Below are 25706 nucleotides of genomic sequence, written 5' to 3' on the forward strand. Positions count from 1 at the left end.
CTGAGTGGTGATATCATAGTAGATTTGTATTTAGGGGTATGACATTCTCTATTGTCAAATGTGTGGGTTCCAGTGGGGTGAGTGACAAAACCAGAACATAAGGGTAAGTGTCTTCTACTGAAAAATAATATTTCATCAGATTGCCTCAGGGATGTTTTCTCCTCTTACCTCCTTCCATCTCTCCCTCTTTCTTCTCTTCCTTGTGTGTGTGTGTGTGCATGTGTATGTGTGTGTGTGAAGCTGATGTGGACTGTCATAGAAACATTTGGACCTCACCAGTAAAAGTTTTAACCTCTAGGAAGTACTTTGATAGTATAATAGTGGTAAGCAGTTTATATAGACTTAATTGAATAGTTAAAAACAGCCTTTTTTTAAACTAAGAGTAAGTGTATTTTCATGTATTTGAGCAAACTCCAGGAGATAGTGGAGGACAGGGGCGCCTGATGTGCTTCAGTCCATGGGGTTGCAAGGAGTCCAACATGACTTAGTGACTGCACAACAGCAACAAGTCTGTTTTCAAGGTTGGATTGACAGACAGCTTGGTCATGGTCTTTTTTAGGCCACTGTGTCTTCTTGTTTATTATATTATTTCCTCTGCTTCATACTCTCCTATTCGTGACAGTTTCTTTCTTATTCTTTATGACTGCTCAAAGCATCATCTCTCTCAAGAAGCATTTCTTTATCTATTAGGCTAGAATGAATACCCTTTCAATTAGTCTTAAAGTGTTCTGTGCAAAATGTGATGATCGTATTTACAGTGTACTGAAAATATTTTATTTTGCTTCCCTGAACTGTATTTCCTTGAGAATAGTGCCACTGATACTGGAATCACATTTTAGTTTAAATCCCTAACATGCCATTTATGGTCATATAACCATAGGACTCTGTGTTGATGATTAAATTTGATAATTGATATAAGAAACTTAACATAATTTTTAGTTAATAACAATGATAATAATTGTAAATGACATTAATAAAGGATCCCAATGTCTATCATTGTGTCTTGCATGAAAGCGAAAGTCGCTTAGCCATGTCCAACTTTTTGCGACCCCATGAACTACACAATCCATGGAATTTTCCAGGCCAGAATACTGGAGTGGGTGGCCGTTCCCTTCTCCAGGGGATCTTCCCAACCCAGGGATCGAACCCAGGTCTCCTGCATTGCAGACAGATTCTTTACCAGCTGAGCCATCAGGGAAGCCCATAGGTACTGACAATGCTTAACTGAATTGCAAAGGCTCTTTATCATTTATCTGGTTCTATTGTTCCTTTAAACTGTTTGCCACTTGTTTTTAAGGAACACTTACATCATTTCATTTCATTTTTTGAACTTTTGAGTTGGGTAGAGTATTTACTTCATAAGAGAACTTGTGTTAACCTAAATTATCTTCATACTCAACTTTTGCAGGAGTTTAAAATGTTTTCTTTTGCCATCAAAATAATGCATAGTAGAAACGAGAGCAGGCAGCATTTTATTCTGCTTAAATCATGCTTACCGTTTGTTGAATCTTAACTAGAGGTAGAGAAACCATTTGGTGGAATTCATTGCATAATGCTAGGCAAGAGACAGTAGTGGCCTAAACAAAGTTAGTGCCAATAGGAGAGAGAAATGAATGGATTCTAGATATGGTTAGGAGAAAATATATAGGCCTTGATGGATGGTTGAATATGGTTGTGGAAGATAGGAAGTTGGGTTTTAGAGAGGAAAATTTAGAGAGTATTTAGAGAGAAATTGAGGATAAATCCCCGGATTCTGGCTTAGTTATACAGCTAGGTCAATGGAGATACTTTTCACTGAAAGGGAACAGAAGAAAGGACAGGTTTTGGGGAAGGTAATATTCATTGGAAGGACTGATGCTGATGCTGAAGCTCCAGTGCTTTGGCCACCTGAGGCGAAGAGCTGACTCATTGGAAAAGGCCCTGATGCTGGGAAAGATTGAAGGCAAAAGGAGAAGGGGGCAGCAGAGGTGGAGACCCATATAGCATCACTGACTCAATGAACATGCATTTGAGCAAACTCTGGGAGATAGTGAAGGACAAGGAATCCTGGCATACTACAGTTCATGGGGTGAGGAGTCAGACGTGACTTGGCGACTGAATAGCAACAAATGGGTCACTTTTAGATTTGTTGAATTTCAAGCATCTGAGAGAAATATGAGAGGGTAGATATATGAGGCAGTTGGATATGTGGTGCTTAAGCTTAGGAAGGAAATCAGAGCTTTAAATGTATGTTCAGTAGTCATCAGCACATATGACCAATTGAGGCCATGAGAGTGAGACAGATCAAGGAGAGAATAGATTGAATAGCATGAGAAACGGAGAAGGCAGTGGCACCCCACTCCAGTACTCTTGCCTGGAAAATCCCATGGATGGAGGAGCCTGGTAGGCTGCAGTCCATGGGGCCTCGAAGAGTCGGACATGACTGAGCGACTTCACTTTGACTTTTCACTTTCCTGCATTGGAGAAGGAAATGGCAACCCACTCCAGTGTTCTTGCCTGGAGAATCCCAGGGACGGCGGAGCCTGGGGTCGCACAGAGTCGGACATGACTGAAGTGACTTAGCAGCAGCAGCAGCATGAGAAAAGAGAACCCAGGACAGAAACTGAGAAACATCATCACTTCCTTAAGGTAGAAGAAAAGCACCATATAAAGAAGAAGAAAGAAATGGAGGAGAAAGAAAAATTAACTAGGGTATAAAAAGCCTAGGAGAGAGTAATGTTATAGGAATAGAAGGAAAAGAATGTTTTCAAAAGGAGAGGATGTGGTTGGCCATGGCAGAGGGCTTTTACTTTTGTCAGAATCTTAATTTTTCCTTTGCATTCTGTGTAGTGTTTATTTTTAACAAGTGTTGCATTAACATTTATATTTCAAATTGTAACAATAATATAATCCTGCATAGTTCTTGGGCTAAGCTTTCCATGATAGTTTCAACAATTCTGAATTAAATCTATAGATCACATAAAGGAGGTTATGGATGTGAGAGTTGGACTAGAAAGAAAGCTGAGCACTGAAGAATTGACGCTTTTGAACTGTGGTGTTGGAGAAGACTCTTGAGAGTCCCTTGGACTGCAAGGAGATCCAACCAGTCCATTCTAAAGGAGATCAGTCCTGGGTGCTTTTTGGAAGGACTGCTGTTGAGGCTGAAACTCCAGTACTTTGGCCACCTGATGCGGAGAGCTGACTCATTGGAAAAGAAAAGACCCTGATGCTGGGAAAGATTGAGGGCAGGAGGAGAAGGGGACGACAGAGGATGAGATGGTTGGATGGCATCATCGACTTGATGGACATGGGTTTGGGTGGACTCTGGGAGTTGGTGATGGACAGGGAGGCCTGGCATGCTGTGGTTTATGAGGTCACAAAGAGTCAGACACGACTGAGCGACTGAACTGAACTGAATGATGGTAGATCAGGAGACGAGTAAAATTATGTTACTCTTTCAAGGAATAATGCTCTAATTATCTAGTTAAGTCTGTAACTAAGCCTCTGTGTTTACAGGTAACTCCTGATTGTAGCTATAGAAATGAATAGAATTAATTTGAAAATTGGGTCCAGGTTAGTATCAAAAATATTTTAAGTGGTAAGTATATTAACTTGGAACACTGTTTTGGAAAATTGCATTGTTAATTGTGGGGGAGCTTGTATAGTTTGAAGAAGTCCTTATCTTCTGTTTTTAGAAGGAAAGAATAATAGTTTTAGATTAGCTTAGTAAGCAAATCACAATACTTTTCATACAGTTCTACAGTTTGGTCTCTAAAGTGATAGCCATTGTGGGGTATGTTGACTTTGATGTGATCCATGATTCAGATTTTTTTTTTAGGCAAAATAATTTTGTGACCTTTTAAGCCCTAGAGAAGGAAACAGCAACCCACTCCAGTATTCTTGCATGGGAAATCACATAGACAGAGGAGCCTGGAGGGCTACAGTCTGTTGGGTCAAAAAAGGGTCAGTCATGACTTAGGGACTAAACAACAAGCAGATGTATGCTAGCTAGATATAAACAAACAGATATATAGCTAGATATAGATAAGCTCTAATAAGCCCATTTGTGGGGTATCTCTTTTGAGAATGTATGTTCATTACACTATGATTCAGATTTTATGAGTGCTGAATTAACAATATTTAGAATATAGTCAGTAGGTTGCAAACTGTTACTGTTGACCTCAGACCATTTGAGATTTATTGTTAGAAAAGTTTGCCATTATTTTATAAAAATCAATTTTACACTGAAAATATGCACTTATATTTTAGAGATGGTTATTAAAAATTGAACTGAAAATGAATACAGGGCTTAGAATCTCCTCAGATTAATTTTAATATTATAGTCAGAAAAGGTGAGAAAAAAGGTGAAGTTGCAGAGTAGAAGTTAGACTTCTTTATCATGTTGACATTCAAAATAGTTAGCTGTTTGTTATTTTTGTGTATTTAACTTGGATACTGACTATAATTAGCATATAAAGGACTAATGCTCCTGATACTTTGAACTAGGATCAGGAAAATATTTCCTTGAACTAGAAACTATTAAGGATAGAGGAGTGAGTGAGTGAGCGGGTGAAAGTTGCTCAGTCCGATTCTTTGGGACCCCATAGACTATAGAGTCCATGGAATTCTCCAGGCGACACTACTGAAGTGGGCAGCCCTTCCCTTCTTCAGGGGATCTTCCCAACTCAGGCATCTTCCCAACCCAGGGATTGAACGGGGGACTCCTGCGTTGCAGGCAGATTCTTTACCAGCTGAGCCACAAGGAAAGTCCAAGAATACTGAGTGGGTAGTCTCTCCCTTCTCCAGTGGATCTTCCTGACTCAGGAATCGAATTGGGGTCTCCTGCATTGCAGGCAGATTCTTTACCAACTGAGCTACCAGGGAAGCCCCAAGAATAGAGGATATTAAAAGACCCCAATGCTGGGAAAGATTGAAGGCAAAAGGAGAAAGGGGCAGCAGAGGATGAAATGGTTAGACAGCATCACTTACTCAATGGACAGGAATTTGAGCAAATTCCCAGGAGATAGTGGAGGACAGAAGGGCCTGGCATGCTGCAGTTCATGGGTTGCAAAGCATCAGACATGACTTAGTGATTGAACAACAACATATTAACTTTCTACAGAAGTACCTCATTTTAAGATAGAGTTTTTAAAATGTGTTGTTTAGTTAAAGGACTAGGGTATTTGTCAAATTAGATCAAAATATTGTTGAAGATCAATTAATGTGATTAAGGTGTCCTTAGGAAGAATGACTAGAACATAAAATGATATAAAATGCAAAACCATATAGCATTATGACACAGGGTAATTGGTCATGTTTAGCATAGTACAGGGGGCGGTAGGAAGTGAGAGATGTTATTTGGCACTTGCTAGAATGGTGCTTTATTCTGGAGTTGTAGTGATGTAAGCTTCTTTATATTAAGTTAACCACATCTTAAACTTAAAAATTAAAAAACGTAGCTTGTAGATAACAGCAGCCAGTTTTCAGGGCCGCACGCCTAGACTGTGTGCACTGTGCAGGTCTTTGTAGTGCTTTGGCTCTGTCCAGAGGGTTGATGTGGGGCAGGAAACAGACCTGGAAGATGACGTCTGGTTTATTCGCAGTTTGAGGAGGTTTGTAGGTATAATTGAGTTGGGTCTTATCTGCTTTAGCCCTAGGTTGAATTTTTGAACCTAAAACCCAAAAATTCAGAATTGGGCCTCCACCAATTGGGACTCATGTTTTCCTGTGAGTTCCTTTTTAGGCACCAAATTGATACTCACTTTGCAACTTTTAGCTTAATACTAATTACTTTGTAACGCTTTCCATATTAGTTACCTATTGCTGTATAACAAACTACCCCAAAATTTAGTGGTAGAAAACAATCAGCATTTATTATACTCCCTCCCTCTCCCCCATCCTTTCAGTTTAGCAGGTGGTTCTGGCTCAGGATCTCTCAGGCCCAACTATGGAGGGATCCATGTCCAAGCTCTCATGGTTTTCAGTGGCCTTAGAATACCTGCTCCCAGGTTACTCACACAGCTGTTAGCAGGCCTCTGTCGGAACTCTGGCTGTCACAACATGACAGCTTACTTACCCCAAGGCACCATATCTGGTGAGAGTCATGAAAACAAGAGCCACTGTCCTTTTATAATCTAATTTTGGGAGTGACATCCATTACTTTGGCAGCTTCCCTGGTGGCTCAGATGGTAAAGAATCTGCTGCAATGCAGGAGACCTGGGTTCAAGCCTTGAGTTGAGAAGAACCCCTGGAGAAAGAAATGGCTACACACTCCAGTATTCCTCCCTGGAGAATTCCATGAACAGAGGAGCCTGGTGGGCTACCGTCCATGGGGTCGCAGAGTGGGACATGACTGAGCGACTAACGCATTCCGTTACTTCTGCTAAATTCCGTTCCCTAGAAGTGGGTCACTAAATTCACCCCATACTCGGGAGGAGATTACAGAAGGGCATGTATACCAGGAGGTGGGATCATTGTGGACCATCTTAAAGGCTGCCCACCACAATGTCCTTTAAAGTTGAAAACGTTTTTTTTGTTGTTGTTACAGAATTCGTTATTGAAAGGAAAGTTTATAGAGGAAACCCAGAATATAAAATGGATAAATAGAGAGCTGTTCTGTACAGAGCAGGGGTTTTAGGAAGCTAGAGCTGACCTACTAGCATCATCCCCTTCAGCTTTTCTGAACAGTTTGAGTATTAGTATGTTTACCATCTAATGTCCATCAGGAACATGAATATATACTATTTTCCTCAACCTTTCCTTTTATAATTTGTTAGCAGTTGCAGTTCTAAGATTCTAGCTTATAACAGTCAGGTTTTAGAACATGAAAAAATGATTTGTGTAAATGTTTCTGGCAATTTTAATAGTCTGGGGAGCTTTCTTTACTAGTAAACCTAATGGAATACCTGATTTTGTAATATTAGCAGATATAATTCATACATTGATAGGATAGTGATAGTGATTTACTTAGTAACTACTGTCTAGAATGTTTTCTTAACTATTTCCAAATTGTATGTATTTTTTAAAAAATCACAGGTATATCAATGATATTTGTACTTCAATTTCAATATTAACTTGTTTCGTATCTCTTTCATACTGCAAATCGTGATTCTTAAGTGAAGTGAAAGCCACTCAGTCATGTCCGACTCTTTGGGAACCCATGGACTATACAGTCCATGGAATTCTCCAGGCCAGAATAATGGAGTGGGCAGCCTTTCCCTTCCCCAGGGGGTCGTCCCAACCCAAGGGTCGAACGTCTGCCGCATTGCAGGCAGATTCTTTACCAGCTGAGCCACAAGGGAAGCCCAAGAATACTGGAGTGGGTAATCTATCCCTCTCCAGCAGATCTTCCTGACCCAGGAATCAAACTGGGGTCTCCTGCATTGCAGGCAGATTCTTTACCAACTGAGCTATCAGGGAAGACCAATTCATGATTCCTAATGAATACCATAAATTACTTATTTTCTTTCTCTTGCAATATAAAGAATATAATATCAAAATAATAGTAGAGTCATCCTTGTGTACCCATGGGGGATTGGTTCTGGGACCTTCTCCGTTACCAAAATCTGAATATGCCACAGTCACTTATATGTAGGTTTAGGATTATTAACAGCATATTCCACAAACCTACACATCCTCTTGTATATTTTAAATAATCCCTGGGATACTTATAATTCCTAATACAATATAAATGCTCTGTAAATAGTTGTTAGCATGAGAAATTCATGTTCTGCTTTTTGAAACTTAGTGGAAATTTTTTCTGAATATTTTTGACGTGTGGTTGGTAGAATCTGTGGATCCTGAGCCCGTGATACAGAGAGCCAACAGTTAATACAAACAATAAATCTCTAAACTTAGAATTTTTTTAGTAGTTCTTTGCAGATACGTAAAATCATTTGAAAATAATTCCATTTCTAGGTGAATATGTTACAATTTGATAACATGGTTAGATTCCAGGCATGGTTTTTAAATGCATTACTTAACTCTAGTACTTTGGCCACCTCATGCGAAGAGTTGACTCATTGGAAAAGACTCTGATGCTGGGACGGATTTGGGGGCAGGAGAAGGGAACGACAGAGGATGAGATGGCTGAATGGCATCACTGACTCGATGGACGTGAGTCTGAGTGAACTCCAGGAGTTGGTGATGGACAGGGAGGCCTGGCGTGCTGCAGTTCATGGGGTCGCAAAGAGCAACACGACTGAGCAACTGAACTGAACTGAACTGAACTTACATTTTTATTAACTTAATCCTCATAACTGTTCTGTGAAGTAGGTTCTGTTTTTACCCCTATTTTACAGATAAGTATAGTTTTTTCATCTTGATTTTAGGTTATTTATGTTAACAAGAAAATAATGCTGTTTTTGTTTGTTTCTTTATGAGTTCATGTAGAGCTAAAGGATAAAGCTGAAGGAAAGGAAAATTTAATTAACAGATTATCTGATGAGCTTGTTAAGGAACAAAGAAAGATGACAGTTTCCTTAAATAACATTATTTAATAAGTAAGTTTACAGCTCACTTTTGACCTTACTTTACTTACTTGACTACACACCTCCCCCTATATTTATGAACCATTATGATGTCACTTAAGTATATGTGAATATATGTATAATATTAAATTTTATTACCTGCTAAAAGATTTCACATCCCGGATTTACCATGAACAACTTTCTACAACTATAGTACCCTACGTTAGAATTGCAAACCTTATTTGAAAATTTGAACATGTACTTGGAATCACAGAACCAGTTGTAATTTAAGTTGCTTCCAGCCAAAACATCATATCTAGCAGTAGTGGAAGTGAAAGTTAGCTAACTTATTTTTTTTTCTGAGCAGTTTTTTCAAAAGTTCAGATTGATTTTTTAGAGTAGATTCTCATTAGTGAAATGCTTTATTAGGTTCTTAATTACTTGTTAACCTTTTTGTGAACCAGCATTATAATTGTTAGAACTTACAAAGGATATTTTTGAGTAGAGTATTCTAATTTCTGGAATTTCTTTTCTAAGCTATTCTAATAAAATCCATTTTAGTTAAACCTATGGCATAATAACAGCAACAAATACCTTTTAGGTTACCTTAAAATATTTTCAAGATATTTTAATTTCAAATTATTTTAAAAAGTGCATTTGATTTTATTTTAAATTCACAAGATCTTAGTCTAAATGAAGACTGTATGTGTTGCTATTAATTAAAATTGGAAATTATTGTTTCCAATTTCATTAGTTCTTAATGAAAAGTTTTATACTAGCTTTTACTGTAGGATAAAATATTTGGATTATTGCTCCTGTATTGGTTGTGTCAATCCAAACACATAGGACCTTCATGCCATGTACTGCTTCACACTTCAGGAAATATAAGTTAACTAGGAATCTAATTTAAACTAGATGATCCTTTTGGAATTTATCTCTATATTGCAGTTAGAAATTGAGGTCTATGTAGTGCTCCTGTTTGCCTGAATGAGTCATTTAAAAACTAATGCACTAATTGCTATTATTTTTTAAAACTCAGATTTATATAAAATGGATATAGCTTATCCAAAACAAATTGTATCCTTAAGTGAGAATCTAGGAAAAGTCTTGACATGGTGCTGTCCACCTTTACTAAATATAAATATTACCTCATAACAAGATTGAAATGCTAGATTTTCATTAGAGTTACATTTTAAGAATTTTTTTTGAATTACATTTTGTTTTTGATGAATTAATGATTTTATATACCATCTTACCCTGTTTACTCTTAAAGTAGAAGCTATGTATTTAATTTTTTCCATAAAAAGAAGAACCATGAAACCATATTTTTTGAAGGTAGGAAATAACTATTAAATAGCAGCATAATGAGAAAAGGAAGACTGTTACTGAAATATATCTGTATCTTCAATAGGAGCTAGTGTTTGAAGTCATCACTACTATAGCACATCAAAATGGACATGTACCTGATGAATATGTATTGCTGCTGCTGCTGCTAAGTCACTTCAGTCGTGTCCGACTCTGTGCGACCCCATAGATGGCAGCCCACCAGGTTCCGCTGTCCCTGGGATTCTCCAGGCGAGAATACTAGAGTGGGTTGCCATTTCTTTCTCTAATGCATGAAAGTGAAAAGTGAAAGTGAAGTCTCTCAGTCGTGTCCGACTTCTTTGAATATGTATTGAGTTAAAGGTAAAAGCAATCTTCATGTGTCCCTGAAGATAAATTTCTATTGAGGATACCTTTCTATTGTTAGAAATAGTTTTCTTTTTGTTTTGTTTTGTAATGACAGGTCCAATTTAAAAAGTATAACAGTTAATTGAAAATATTACTGTACTACTTTTATAAGTGTTTACATTAAAATCAGCATTTTTATTTATCAGTGGCCTGGCATTCTTAAGGGCTTCACAGGTGGTGAAGTGGTAAAGAATCCGCCTGCCAATGCAGGAGATGTGGGTTTGATCCCTGGGTCAGGAAGATCCCCTGGAGAAAGAAATGGCAACCCACTCCAGTATTCTTGCCTGGAGAATCCCCATGGACAGAGGGGCCTGGTGGGCTACAATCCATGGGGTCACAAAGAGTCAGACATGAACATAGCACAGTGACATACTTACATATATATATGTGGTTGGTTTGTTATAGGTAACAAATGGTTATTTTAAAGACTTATTGAGTGATGAATGGGACTTGCATTGCTGCTGTTTATCTGAAGTGTTATAGATTGTTAATTGACTGTAGTGGCCTCTACACCCAAATTCAGCCTATGTTAATGACAGTGTCTAGAAAGAAACGGTAGATTTTGATCAATTAATTACCCTTTACGGATATTAAAAAATGATGGTAGTACTTTAGTGAGACAAAATAGTCTGATAGCTGATATTTTTATAAATTAAAATGTTGCTGTTGTTACAGTAGAGATTTTAAAATGAAACTATTCAAATCATTTTCTTTTTCTTGTGTTTCTAATAGTGCCAGAAGTTTCTGTTGACTATATAGTTAGCACATTGTTTCTGTATTTACTTTGGTGTGTTCATGTATAGTTATCTAATTAATTTGCAGCCCTTTCCCCTGTAGTTCTTTATGTATTAATCTCAAATAAATTTAAATAATTTTCTTATTCTGATAGAGAAGAAAAAGCTGGATCACTTACCAGTAACTGGAGTTCTCCTATTGGGTAATCTCCACAGATCCACATTCTTTGAAGTTATTGTGAATGCCTCGTGGACCATGGGACTGTTGAAATTTCCAATTTCAGGAAGGTAAGCAAGCACACTGAAGCATGTCTCTAGCATCTCCCAAATCCCCTTCCCTCCACTTTCTTACATATGCATCTGTCCTGCATGCCCCCTCAGTTCCAGTGGATGCCCGTCAGGAAGATTCCCATGCTGGACAGAAGGGCAGGAGAGGTGGATCTGTGAGGGAAAAGACCCAATAGGATAACTCAAGTTACCGGTAAGTAGTCTAGTTTTCACAGACTTGAGATTCTTTTTGCCCATTTCTTCTCTTGAGGAGTTCATTTAATTGCAAAGAGAGGAAATGGTTTGGGATAGTTTCTTTTTGTAAGTTTTATGTGGATTATAGTATTTATTGTATAGACAATAAATACCTAGTTCTTAATGGACATATGAATGAATGTGACATTAAGGTACAGCATTTACATAATAGTTTATAAAAATTATGTATTTACTACCTTTTGGTAAATAGTGTAATAGTTCTAAAGCAATATGAGGAGCTATGTGTTGAATTACTTTAGTTCTTTTATTTGTGATACTGCTTTTATTGAAGTAGATGCTCATACTGTAAAATTTCTGCTTGTGTCTAATTTAGCCAAATTATTTTGACATTGTACTGAACAGCAAGAATAGTTTTACATTAATTGACCAACACTTCTTACTGATATAATTTTCAGTGTACCTCAAATTTCATTGAATGTATGTTTGGAAATAATTTAAGGTATCTTGCAATTATATTTACTACTTTGTTGTTTATAATGGATAGCCTTATTAATGTGAAGGGTAACACAGTTGGTTCAGTGTGAGCTCTGCCTCAGTTACTAACCCTATTTATTTGTATAAATGTTAGAATTGTATAGAGTTCCTTGCTTCCCATTTCTCTCTTACTCATTCTGTATTGTTACCAGTTACCGTTTCTAAAAGGCCACTTACATTACATAAAGAGCCATAGTGATGCCATGCTCTTGCTGTTTTATAAAATTTCATCCATAGCTCAGTACTTAGGGCCTCTCATAATGCAGTCCTATTTATCCAGCCTTAATTTCTTTTTATCCAGCCTTAATTTCTTCAATTTGAAACTTTTGTTTTGGTGTTACCTCAGCATTTATGCTTTAGCTTGTGCTTTTCCATTTTCTTGAAATGACCTTGGAAGATCCATTCTGCTTCTCTATATTTTAAAGTTGAAGTTAAGTCCTATCCCTTACGTATATCCTTTTATGCTGACATCTCTGTTCGTCTCTTTCTTCAGTGAAAAAATGAGATTACTATGAGGCTTGAATTAATTAATTAATGAAATGTACTTAGAATAGTGACTAGCAGCACATACTAACTTCTCTTATTAACTATTATTTGACCATAGATTTATCTTAAATATTTTTGTGATTGTACATATAATTCTTATCTGTATGACACAATTTAGCTTTAAATATTGGTATCAGATTGTACCAATAGATATTTCTTCTGATACAAAACTGTTACTCTGACTTTATTGTCTTTGACAGCAAGTATAGGCTTTTATTGGGCTTCCCTTGTGGCTCAGAGAATAAAGAATATGCCTGGGATGGGAAGATCCCCTGGAGAAGGTAAAGGCTACCCACTCCAGTATTTTGGCCTAGAAAATTCCATGGACCGTATAGTCCATTGGGTTGGAAAGAGTTGGACACGACTGAGAGACTTTTTTTTTTTAATAGGCTTTTTTTTTTTTTTTGTCTGTAACCTTACTTCTTAAGGTTAGTGACTGAGATTAAATCATGCCCATTGAAAAGTTAGTTTTCATGTAGAATGACATACATACTTACCAGTTTTTTCATTTGTAAAATAGGTTTTCATTTGGCTAATCAATCCTGTTTGTACTGTATGTTTTTCTTAAGAACAGCTTTCCTTCAAAGCTGATATACATTGTTAATTTCCATTGCACTCGAGAAAAGACTGTATAGTATTGAGAGAGTTAATTAGATTGTATTCACTTTAAGACTGTGTATTATTGGAAAACAATCTGGAAACTTAATGTACTTGATTTTTGAGGCCTGAATATCTTAGGAGATAATTGGTTGATTTTTTTTCAGAAATGCTTGAATTTAAAATACCTGTCTGATGAAACAGTATATAGAATCTGATTTCAAGGCCATTGAAGGAAGGAAATGCTCTTTGACAGATTGGGTGTCACTTTATTTTATTTTGTGGCTGTCCCATGCGCCGTGTGGGATCTTAGTTCTCTGACAAGGGATCAAACCTGTGCCCCCTGCATTGAAAGTGTGGAGTCTTCACTGGGCCTCCAGTGAAGTCCCAAGTGTCGCTTCTAAATAATCACCAGAGAACCACTTCAGGTCCAGTTAGATGAGCCAAACTGAAGAATGTTTAGTCAAATGACAGCAGTGTTTGATTTGAATCTGCTGACTGTTCAGTCTCCTGATTTTTTAGTGTGATTGTGGTATGGTGGTTACATTGAGAATGGCCTTATTCTTTAGAGGTACATGCTGAAATACTTAGAAGTGAAATGTCATGGTGAGTTCAGAAAAATCACGTGTGGGTATCTGAATGTGGTATATGTTATGTGTATGTAAAGAGAGATAAAGGGAGAGAGAAAGCAAATCTGGCAAGTTTTAACAGTTTTGGGTCTAGGGGAAGGGTATAGTGGTACACATTGTACTTTAAGCTTTCCTGTGGCTCTGATATTTTTCGAAGAAAAGTTGTGTGTGGGGGAGAGTACTTTAAAAAGAACTTTATTGTGCTTCAGTTTCTCTAATTCTAAAATGACAATAATAGAACTTATTCTTTCTATGCCCTGATGCAGGTAGGCACAGTGGGATAACATTTGGTAGAATAGCAGCCAGGAGAGCTTTTAAGAAGTAATTTTCTTTTTACGTTAAAAAAGAATTTTATAGTGGAGAACTGTTCAAAGAACATTTCACTTAAAAGTATATTAGATTAAAATATATCTGTTCCCTTTTTTATTATTCAGAGCACATTCCATTATAATTGAATAAAAGCAATCAAGTAACAGTAAATACATGTAGATATATAAATTAACCAATTGAAAGCTTGAAAATGAAAATATCTAGTTATAAAATAATCATGGGCAAAACAGAAGATTAGACATAGATAAAGAGAAACGTTGTTAATTCCAAGATAAAACCAATAACTCATCCAGGACCAGAGCCCAGGGAGATGAAGAATGAAAAATAGAAAAGAAAAACTAAGACACTTTAGGGCTAGCTTGCAAAGCTCCAATGTAATGTACAGAAGACAGAATATGGAGAATGGTAGAGAAGCAATATTGAAGAAAAATGAGTAAGGATTTTTCAAATATTAAAAAGAAATAATGGAAATTAAGAAATAACTAGAGTGGAATCACAAAAACGTTGTATCAAAACTAGAAGGATGTAAGAAAAGTGGTACTTAGGGGTAAATTTATAACCTTAAATGGCTGTGTTAGATTGAAAAAAAGTAAGTGAGCCATATATACAACTCAAGAAACAAAAATAAAAAGTAAAACCAAAGACAGGAGAAAAGAGAAAATAAAAATGGAATTAGATGAAATAGAAATAATCAACAATAGAAATGACAGCAATCATCTTTCAAATCAAAGCTGTTTCTCTTCAGCTGACTAAGTACTGGAAATACCAAGAAGCACATGACATAATAAAATTATAAAATGGGATATAATTACAAATAATAATTGTAATTTAAAAAATCATAAGAAATCACTATTAATTTATGTTATAAATTTTTAAAAACCTGATGAAATTGTCTGTTTTCTAGGCAAAATATCAGTTAGAAATTGACTGTAAAAGAAAAAGATAGTCATAGAAACTAAAAACCATTAAAAAATTGAAGCTGTAGTAAATTTCCCCAAGAAGTTTTTAAAAATATCAGCTTAATTGCCGTATAGTTCATAAACCATACCACCTACCCACCTAAAATGTACAATTTAATGGTTTTTAATATTTTTACATAATTGTTGAATCATCATCATAGCTAATTTTTAGAATATTTTCATCACCTCAGAAAGAAACGGTGTACCTGTTAGCAGTCAGTTCCAATTCTCTGAAACCCTCCAGCCTTAGACAATCACTAATCTACTCTCTTGTTTCTATAGGTTTGCCTGTTCTAGATCTTTCACATAAATAGAATCATTTAATAAGTGGCCTTTTGTGGTTTGCTTCTTTCATTTAGCATATTTTTAAGGTCCAGCCATGTTGAAACATGTATCATATACCTCATTCCTTTTTATGGCCATATAATATTTCATTGTATGGATATACCACATCAGTTGATGGATATTTGGATTTTTTTCCCATTATGAATAGTCCTTATACTGGCATTTGTGTATAAGATTTTGTGTAAACATAGTTATATGTTTTCATTTCTCTTGGATGTATACCTAGGGGTAGAATTGATGGGTCTTGTGGAAACCATGGAACAACAACAAATAGGGAAAGGAGTACATCAGGGCTGTATATTGTCACCCTGCTTATTTAACTTCTATGCAGAGTACATCATGAGAAACACTGGGTTGGAGGAAGTACAAGCTGGAATCAAGATTGCTGGGAGAAATATCAATAACCTCACATATGCAGATTACACCACTTTTATGGCAGAAAGCAAAGAATTAAAGAGCCTCTTGATGAAAGTGAAAGAGGAGCTTGAAAAAGTTGGCTTAAAACTCAACATTCAGAAAACTAAGATCATGGCATCTGGTCCCATCACTTCATGGCAAATAGATGGGAAAACAGTGTCAGACTTTATTTTTTGGGGCTCCAAAATCACTGCAGATGGTGACTGCAGCCATGAAATTAAAAGACGCTTGCTGTTTGGAAGAAAAATTATGACCAACCTAGACAGCATATTAAAAAGCAGAGACATTACTTTCCCAACAAAGGTCCATATAGTCAAAGCTATGGTTTTTCCAGTAGTCATGTATGGATGTGAGAGTTGGACTATAAAGAAAGCTGAGTGCCGAAGAATTGATGCTTTTGAACTGTGGTGTTGGAGAAGACTCTTGAGAGTCCCCTGGACTGCAAGGAGATCCAACCAGTCCATCTTAAAGGAAATCAGTCCTGAATATTCATTGGAAGGACTGATGCTGAAGCTGAAAGTCCAATACTTTGGCCACGTGATGCAAAGAACTGACTCATTTGAAAGGACCCTGACGCTGGGAAAGATTGAAGGCAGGAGGAGAAGAGGGTGACAGAGGATGAGATGGTTGGATGGCATCACCGACTCAATGGACATGAGTTTGAGTAAACTCCGGGAGTTGATGATGGAGAGGGAGGCCTGGCGTGGTGCAGTCCCTGGGGTCACAAAGAGTCGGACACGATGGAGCGACTGAACTGAACTGTGGTAACCATGGAAGCTTTTAAGGGACTATCAAACTATTTTACAGAGTAGCTGTACCATTTTACTTTTCAACCAACAGTGTATGAAGGTTCTAGTTTTTCTGCACCCTCATCAGCATTTTCATTATATGTTTTTTTTTTAATTAAAGCATTCCTAATGGGTGTGAAGCAGTATCATAAAGAATAGTTTTAATTGTGATTTTGTTATCATAATTTCAGACATATTTTTTGGGAACAGGTAATCCCAATTTTATACAAACTGACCTAGATAGTAGAAAAAGAGGGAGAGCTGTTCTGTTGTTTATCAGAGAAACTTACCCTGGAAACCTAAACTGAAAAGAATATGCAAGGAAAAATAATGGTACATTCAATCTCATTTACAAACAGAGACAAAATTTTTAATTAGGATAAGAATGTAAACATAGTTCAATATTTGAAAATTATTAAGACGATCTTGAAAGATTTGATAAAATTCTTATAGAACTCAATACTCATTAGTTTTGTTTTTTTTTTAAAGTAACCTTTAAACCGTGACGAGAAACATGTTTCTTCCAATAGACGCTCTCTTTAAAACTTAACTGTCTAAATCTTAGAAACATACCCATTAATATCAAGAACAGGACAAATATACCTCTACTAGTAAGATTAAAAAAAAAAAAAAGGAAATAAATTACAAAAGGACTAGAAAGGAAGAAAAATGAGATGAATGTATCCATAGGAAATTAAAAACAAAAAATAACAGACTATGGTACTTCCTTGTGGTTCGGTGGTCAAGACTCGACATTCCCAATGCAGGAGACACAGGTTCAATCCCTGCTCAGTAAACTAAGATCCCACGTGCCATGTGATGTGGCCAAAAAAAAAAAAAAAAAAAAAATTTTTTTTAAATCAACAGAATAGGGAATTCCCTGGCAGTGCAGTGGTTAACATTCAGCACTTCCATTGCTATAAGCCTGGGTTCCATCCCTGATCAGGAAACTAAGATCCCTCAAGTCATGTGGCTTGGTCAAAAAAACCCTCAAAAAGCCATCAACAGACTGACTATATTCATAAGAGAATTCAGTGTTGCTGGATACAAGATCAACATTCAAATTGACAGTAGCTAATTAGGAAATAAAAATACCTCTTTTACAGCAAATTCTATGAAGTACCCAAAGTTTTATTGAAGGACATAAAATTAGACATGAACAAAAGACAAGATATAATTATTAGTGGGAAGTATAAATATTGCTAAAAAATTAACTTCTGTATGACTTATATGTAGTTTCAGACAAAAACCTGATAGAATTTGTTTTCTTTTTTGGAGGAAAATGATCTTCATATACAAAAGTAAAGAACCAAGACAGTTGTGAAAGAAGAATAAGAATGAGGAGGAAGGAGTTGACTGTTGGATATCTAGATTAATCTTAAATTTTGGTATTTAGAATAGAATCCGACACAGTAATGAAAAATAGTAAACTGCTACACACAACATGTGTGTGGCTTTCCTAGTGGCTCAGACAGTAAAGAATTCACCTGCAATGTGGGAGACCTGGGTTTGAGCTCTGGGTTGGGAAGATCCCCTGGAAGAGGACATGGCAACCCACTCCAGTATTGTTGTCTGAGAAATCCCATGGACAGAGGAGCCTAACGGGCTACAGTCCATGGGGTCACGAAACATCGGCACACACAACATGAAATGAATCTTCCAGACTTAGCATTGAGCAAAAGAAGTGGGACAGAAAAGAGTTCATATGGTATGAGTTCATTTTTAGGAAGCTCAAAAACATAACTAATCTATGATGATTGAGATCAGAATAGTAGTTCTCTTGGAAGCATGGTACTAACTGAGAATGTGTATGAGGGAGATTCTGAAGCATTGAAAAAAGTTAAATCTTAGTCTGAGTTGGATCACACAGGGGTATACATACTTAAAAATCAGGTTGTACACAGTACTTGTATTTAAAGTAGTATAGTCTTAATAATACAAAAAAACAGATTCGTATAACAGAATAGAGTTAAGAAATGGATCCATATATATTTGAGAAGTTGGTTGGTGCTCAAGATGGCATTTTCTGTCATCAGGGAAAGGAAATATGAACTGTTGGATTGGTTTTTCTATATGGGGGAAAACTAGATTTCTACTTCAGGACATATGCAGAAATAAATTCCAGTTGAATTAAATACTAATCATGAAACCCATTTTTTTTTAAAAAAGGAAAATATCTTTTTAAAAAAGTAAAGTATAGGTATCTTCAGAATATGTAAGGCCTTTTTTAACAAGTCAAGAAAAAAAGAAGAAACCATCAGGGATGAAAAACCATCAAGGATTTGACTACCTAAAAAAAAAAAGAAAAAACAACCTTAGGTTTAATGTAAGTTCCCATAAACCCAAATAAAACATAATGTCACAACTGGGAGATATATATAATGTCTGTACTATCCAGTGTTTTTGTGTCCAGAATATGTAAAGATCAAAAGAGGTAAGATAGGTAATACAAATAAAATGAACAATGGATAGTAAGACAATTCACGGCAAAGACTGGAAATTGTACTGAGAGGATGGTTAGTCTGTTTGTAGGGATTTTATTTGAAAGTGTTAGTTGCTCAGTCATGTCTGACTCTTTGTGACCCCATAGATTGTAGCCTGCCAGGGTCCTCTGTCTGTGGAATTCTCCAGGCAAGAATACCAGAGTGGGTAGCCATTCCCTTCTCCAGGGGATCTTCTCAACCCAGGGGTTGAACCTGGGTCTCCTACATTGCAGGCAAATTCTTTATTGTCTGAGCCACCAGGGACATCCCATTTTTAGGGTAGATGCAGTTAAAAACTTACGAGTCATCAGTGTTTACCCATTAAGTTGCAAGGCTCAGGATCAGGTAAGTGTTACACACATAAGATAAGTGTTACACAATTAGAAATGTGCATACACAGTTATCCAACAATTTCTATTTAAGATATTGTCTAGAGAAGCTTGCACATTTGCCCAGGGTGATTTGTGCAGGGATGTTCATCTGGAAAACAGTCTAAATGGCTGCAATAAGAGTCACGGATATATAGGATATAATAGTTATTTAATTAAGAATTCCCTGAGTCTATGATTAGGTTACAGGCTTCCCTGTTGGCTCAGATGGTAAAGAGTCTGCCTGAAGAGTCTGCCTGCATTTCGATCCTTGGGTTTGGAAGATCCCCTGGAGAATGAAATGGCGACTAACTATAGTATCCTTGAGTGGAAAATCTCATGGACAGAGAAGCCTAGTGGGCTATGGTCCATAGGGTCGCAAAGAGTCAGACATGACTGAGCCACTACATTTTCACTTTTCATGATTAGGTTATTATCAGTGGTTTAATTTACTTATTTATGGCTACACTGGGTCTTCATTGTTGTACACAGGCTTTCTCTAGTTACCGAGAGTTGGGGCTCTTCTTTGTTGTGGTGTTTGGGCTTCTCATTTTGTGGCTTCTCTTGTTGCAGAGCACAGGCTCTAGAGCGGGGGCTCAGTAGTTTTGCCTCGTGGGCTTAGTTGCCCCGTGGCATGTGGAATCTTCCCAGATCAGGGATCAAATCCGTGTCCTCTGCATTGGTAGGCTGCTTCTTTACTTCCGAGCCACCAGAGAAGTCCAGTGATTTTTTTTTTTTTTAATATAATAAAGTGGTACTGTCTATAACCATGATTGTTTTAAGCATTTTATAAACATTAAATATTTTAGTCCTCATGAGAACTTAGAAGTAAGTACTGTCATTGTCTGCACTTTTTAGATGGAATACTAAAGCATAGAGGAGTAAATACCCCTGCCTACTCTCATGGGTAGTAAATAGCAGAGCTGGGATTCACAGTTGCCTTGCTTGAGTCCACTATGCCATGTTGCCTTTTGATGTTTAAAAATATGGAGAGGCCTCCTAAATATAAGGAAAAGTTAATTCCTTACATAAATGTAAGGAAGAGTCTCATTTACACCAGTTCATGGTAGTTGTTACCACTGAATGGGATTGGGAGGTGAGGGAGATCCAGTGATGGTGGTAAAATAAAACTAGCATCGGGAACTTTCCTTCAAGATGATGTATATTACTATATAGCTTTTAAATACTTGCACTTATTGTTTATATATGCTTATTCTGTTAAAAGAAACACTGAAAAGATTGGCCTTTATTTTAATCTTTATTTTTCTTTTTTTTTTAATTTTATTTTATTTTTAAACTTTACAGTATTGTATTGGTTCTGCCATATATCGAATTTATTTTTCTTGATATTGGTTATATAGAAAAAGAAAAAAGCAGTGGCCCTAGAACAATGGCTATAATTTAGTCTAGTTCTGAGATAGTGAGCAGCACATAAGTGCCAGACCGTGGATTAGGGTGCTGGAGATAGGGTGGTTTCATCCTCAATGGCTCAGCAGGTAAAGAATCTGCCTGCAATGCAGGAGATGCAGGTTCGATCCCTGGGTTGAGAAGATCCCCTGGGGGAGGAAATGGCAACCGACTCCAGTATTCTTGCCTGGAAAATCCCACGGACAGAGGAGCTTGGAAGGCTGCAGTCCACGGAGTGAACAAAAGAGTCGGACACAACTGAGGGGCTAACACTTTTATCCTCTTTAAGGAGTTCAGAGTTGTACAAGGAAAGAGATTAAAAAAATAGTTTTAATTCAGTATGTTATATCCGGATCTCTTCTTCTTCCCTATTTCTCTGTCCCCATCCTTTCCCCTCCATATGCAGCTGGAGAAGGGGGAAATGTCTTGAGCTGAGGCAAGAGAAACAGGCAGTGAAATATTGATTGTGATTCTACTGCCTATTCTTTTAAAAACTACCGGGGAGTAAATTCTATAATGGTCGGTGATTGTGGCTTGTTTACCGTCTCCGAAACTTGGTATAATGCCCTGTGCTTAACAGACCCCTGGATGTTGGAATGAATAACTAATGCACTTTGACATTTTACTCTCAAATGACTTAGCACCTCAACCCAAAGTTCTTAAGCCATCTAGGGTATCTTCCATTGACTAATAAAGTTTAAAGCAATTTACCTGAGAACTTTATATGAAGTATGTAAAATTGTTTTGTGCCAAAGAATTCTGACTTGAGAAATATTTTCATCTGTAGGAAATTTTGGATCTCTAAAATCTAATATAATTTTCTTTGTGCTGAGTCCATGGACTATTTCCAGGTGGTATTAGTATTTATAATCTGAGAATTCTAGTGTCTTTTAAAATTTATCTTTTAAAGTGACTACCACTTTTCAGTCCCACCAATGATGAATGAGAATTCCTGTTGCTTCACATCTCTCCAGTGTTTGGTGGTATCAGTGTTCTGGATTTTGACCATTCCAAGTAGGGCAACCAAGTAATTTTTGTTTTAACTTTAGTAAGATCATGTTATTCCCCATTTAGAATCTTCACATCCTACTTCATTTCCCATCCTACTTAGAATAAAATCCCAAGTTATTTCCAACTGTATGAGAGGAAGGCTTTGTATGATCTGGTCCATGGCCACCTCTTCAAACTAGTTTTACCATTTTCTCTCTTTTTCATTGCAATTCAGACATGTTGGTCACCCTAGTGTTCTTTGAACATGCCAGCCTTCTGCTTCAGGGCCTTTGCAGTTGGTCTTGCCTTTCCTGGAATGTTTCACATCTAGATACCTTCAGGGCTTACTCCTGTATTTCACTGAGGACTCTGCTTAAGTGTAACCTTGTCAGAGATGCTTCTCTGATTTTCCTGCCAAAAAATAGCACTTCTGTGCTTCTTCCTATACCCTGCTTTATTTTTCTTCTACTGCTACCTCATAATGTATATATGTATACTTGTTTATAATAATATATATAAATTATATATATAATATATATGTAGCCTATCTTTATGAAAATGTGCGCTTCATGAAGGGATATTTCTGTATACCTCTAGAGTAGAACTGGTACACAGATGGTGTTTAATAAATATCCGTTGAGTGGATGAATGATTGTATTACATCAAAAAATGCTTTAATGTTAGTGATTTAGAATATTATGGTAGGACATAATCAGACACATAAGGCAGGCTTAAAACTTAATAAATAGTTAATAATTAAATGTTTAATTTCACAACATGTAATCTATCCAAGGCTAGGAATTTTTTCTTCCTTGCTATATTCCCATGCCTAGAATGTTTCATGGCAGTAATACACATTTGATTAAGTATTTGCTGAATGAATGAGTTTATGTAGCATATCTTTTAAATAAACAACCAAATTATGCTATATGTAAAAGTAATATTGAATAGAACTAAAAGTAGACCACAGAACTCCAGAATTGGGAGAAAGGGGACGGGGATGAGCGATAAGTACTATGTAAATTTTTGGATCCAGCTTCACCATTTGCCAACTGCTCCAAGCCAGCACTGCTGCTTGTCAGGCCTACTCTAATACTGTACCATTTGTTCTTCAGTTCCGTATGTGTCATGTTTCATTCTCTGTGTTTAAAATTTAAAAGTATTTCAGGATCTTTCCGTTCAGTTCAGTTCAGTCACTCAGTCGTGTCCGACTCTTTGTGACCCCATGAATCGCCAGGCCTCCCTGTCCATCACCAACTCCTGGAGGTCACTCAGACTCACGTCTATCGAGTCAGTGATGCCATCCAGCCATCTCATCCTCTGTCGTCCCCTTCTCCTCCTGCCCCCAATCCTTCCCAGCATCAGTCTTTTCCAATGAGTACTGTACCTAAAATAAAACTGAGATTCTCTCTTTAACTTGGAGACCTGATGTGGCCTTTTTACCTCTTAATCTCATTTAGTTCATCCCTCTTGCTCAATATCCTTCAGCTTTTCCTTCTGTTTCTATAGGCCATCAAGTTCTCAGACACACTTATACACTTACTGCTTACTTTCTGCCCATTATAACCTTTCTTTCACTGTGTCATTGAAGCACCTTCTTTGTGTTATTTAAGTCTGAGTGTGTTGGATCTTGTGAGCAGTCTTCCTTGAAAACCTTATCTACCCCTGCTCATATTAGAATTGCTTCTGATATTTGCATGGGGTGGGGAAGAACAAAACCACAGTTTGTAATTATGTATAGTGTCAGTCGCTCAGTTGCCTCCGACTCTTTGTGACCCCATGAACTGTAGCCCGCCAGTCTCCTCTGTCCATGGGATCCTCCAGGCAAGAATACTGGATTGGATTGCCACTCCTTTCTCCATTATTATGTATATGTGCTAACTTTTTTTTCATTTACCATTGTGTTCTTAATGCTAAGTATGGTACTTGGCACATAATAGGTGCTCAGTAAATTTTAAAAGATGCTTACTCCTTGAAAGGAAAGTTATGACCAACCTAGACAGCATATTAAAAAGCAGAGACATTACTTTGCCAACAAAGGTCCGTCTAGTCAAGGCTGTGGTTTTTCCAGTGGTCATGTATGGATGTGAGAGTTCGACTGTGAAGAAAGCTGAGCGCTGAAGAATTGATGCTTTTGAACTGTGGTGTTGGAGAAGACTCTTGAGAGTCCCTTGGACTGCAAGGAGATCCAACCAGTCCATCCTAAAGGAGATCAGCCCTGGGATTTCCTTGGAAGGAATGATGCTAAAGCTGAAACTCCAATACTTTGGCCACCTCATGCGAAGAGCTGACTCATTGGAAAAGACTGTGATGCTGGGAGGGATTGGGGGCAGGAGGAGAAGGGGACAACAGAGGATGAGATGGCTGGATGGCATCACTGACTCGATGGACGTGAGTTTAAGTCAACTCCAGGAGTTGGTGATGGACAGGGAGGCCTGGCCTGCTGCAGTTCATGGGGTCATAAAGAGTTGGACATGACTGAGCGATTGAATTGAACTGAACTGTTTAACATGTGAATAACTGTATAGCAAAAGATGGAATATAAAAATGAGCGTGAAAGGAAAAAAAGACCCTCAAAACCAGAAAAAAGATCATATGTGCTTATTAAAACAACAGAAATCCATGACATAAGCTCAGCTGTTAAGCAAGACTCTGATAAATCACAAAACCCAACTACATGCTTGATGTTAGAAACATTTAGAACAAAACTTCTGAGGGAGTTGTGGGTAAATGTATAATCAAAACAAGATACTAGGCAAATAAAAACAAAAAATTAATTGTTGCATGGTATTGCTAAACAAAGGTGAATTAAAAGTAAATTAACATTAGGTGAAAAAAGATGCACAGTGTAGTATGTATGTACATACATACCTGGCTTATCTATTTCTCTCTATATTCACACACACATATATATAAAATCAAGCATATAGTTACCAATATGAAGAGAACCACAAATCTTTATTTCTTGAAGATGAAGCATTGAAATGTTTAAAATAAAAATTATAAATTCAAGAAGGAAGAGAAAGAAGTCTAACGGTAACAGACTTTAAAACATCTTTCAGTTCTAGCCACGTCAGAAAAATTAAAAATAGAATCTGGAGATCTGAATTATGTAATTAATAAATCCATATAATATACTTTGTTATTATAAAAAGAATAGCATATTTTTAATTCCCCATGGGACATTGTCAAAAATAAATACTAGAAAGAAAGTTGGGGGAAAAAAGGTATTAACTACATGCTCTACAATGAAATTTTAAGTTAATAGAAAAGTTAGAACCAGAAACCAACCACAAAATCTTCCCAACCTCAAAACAAAAACCTCAGCTAATTGAGTTTAAAAATGTAAAAACATTCTCCTAAAAAATTTTAGATCAAAGGTCTAAAGGTACCTCAAACCAGCAATTGTGGTCTCTCTAGAAAATAATTACAATAAAAATTAAATACAAGGACTTCCCTGGCAGTTCAGCAGTTAACACTCTACTCCCAAGGCAGGGGGCGCAGGTTCAATCCCTAGTTAAGGAATAAAGATCCCACGTACCACATGGTATGGCTTAAAAAAATAAACTAAATAAATACATAAATTTATTTAAAAAAATTAAATATATAAATATAAGACATAAGTAATTTCTAAAAGTTTCATTACTAAATGAAAATAAACAAGTTAACATTCAAAGAATTTATTAAAAGAACAATAACACAAACCTAAGGAAAGATGGAAAAAAATAATAAAGCACAACACAGCAAGTAATAAATAAGAAAACAAAACAGGTAGTTAAGATAAATACAACCAAGAACTGATTCTTTGTTTAAAACAAAAATAAGACTAGCTAACTTTTTTTTTGTAAACAAAAGGATAAAGTACAAAACTTAAAATTTAGATTATGAAGAAGAAAGCAACCGTAGATGTAAATAATA

The 25706-nt window shown here is 36.7% G+C and overlaps 1 protein-coding gene across 5 annotated transcripts in view; it reads left to right on the plus strand.

Moving 5' to 3' along the window:
- YAF2 (YY1 associated factor 2) overlaps nucleotides 1-25706 on the plus strand; it is an 86949-nt gene that overhangs the window by 14512 nt on the left and 46731 nt on the right. The window contains exons 4-5 of one of the 5 annotated variants that reach the window (XR_011566599.1): nucleotides 11068-11200; nucleotides 11294-11398. The exons of 2 other annotated variants lie outside the window; for them this stretch is intronic. Coding sequence is in view for 1 of the 3 variants with exons in the window: in XM_070789260.1 (XP_070645361.1) it covers nucleotides 11129-11200 (72 nt within the window). In the remaining 2 variants the exon portion in view is untranslated. Of the gene's footprint in view, nucleotides 1-11067; nucleotides 11201-11293; nucleotides 11399-25706 lie in introns of those variants that run through there. 2 more of the 5 variants (XR_011566601.1, XM_070789260.1) reach the window with 2 other exon arrangements.

This window comes from Bos indicus, chromosome 5, assembly GCF_029378745.1.
Source record: "Bos indicus isolate NIAB-ARS_2022 breed Sahiwal x Tharparkar chromosome 5, NIAB-ARS_B.indTharparkar_mat_pri_1.0, whole genome shotgun sequence".
In the NCBI taxonomy this organism is placed as follows: domain Eukaryota; kingdom Metazoa; phylum Chordata; class Mammalia; order Artiodactyla; family Bovidae; genus Bos; species Bos indicus.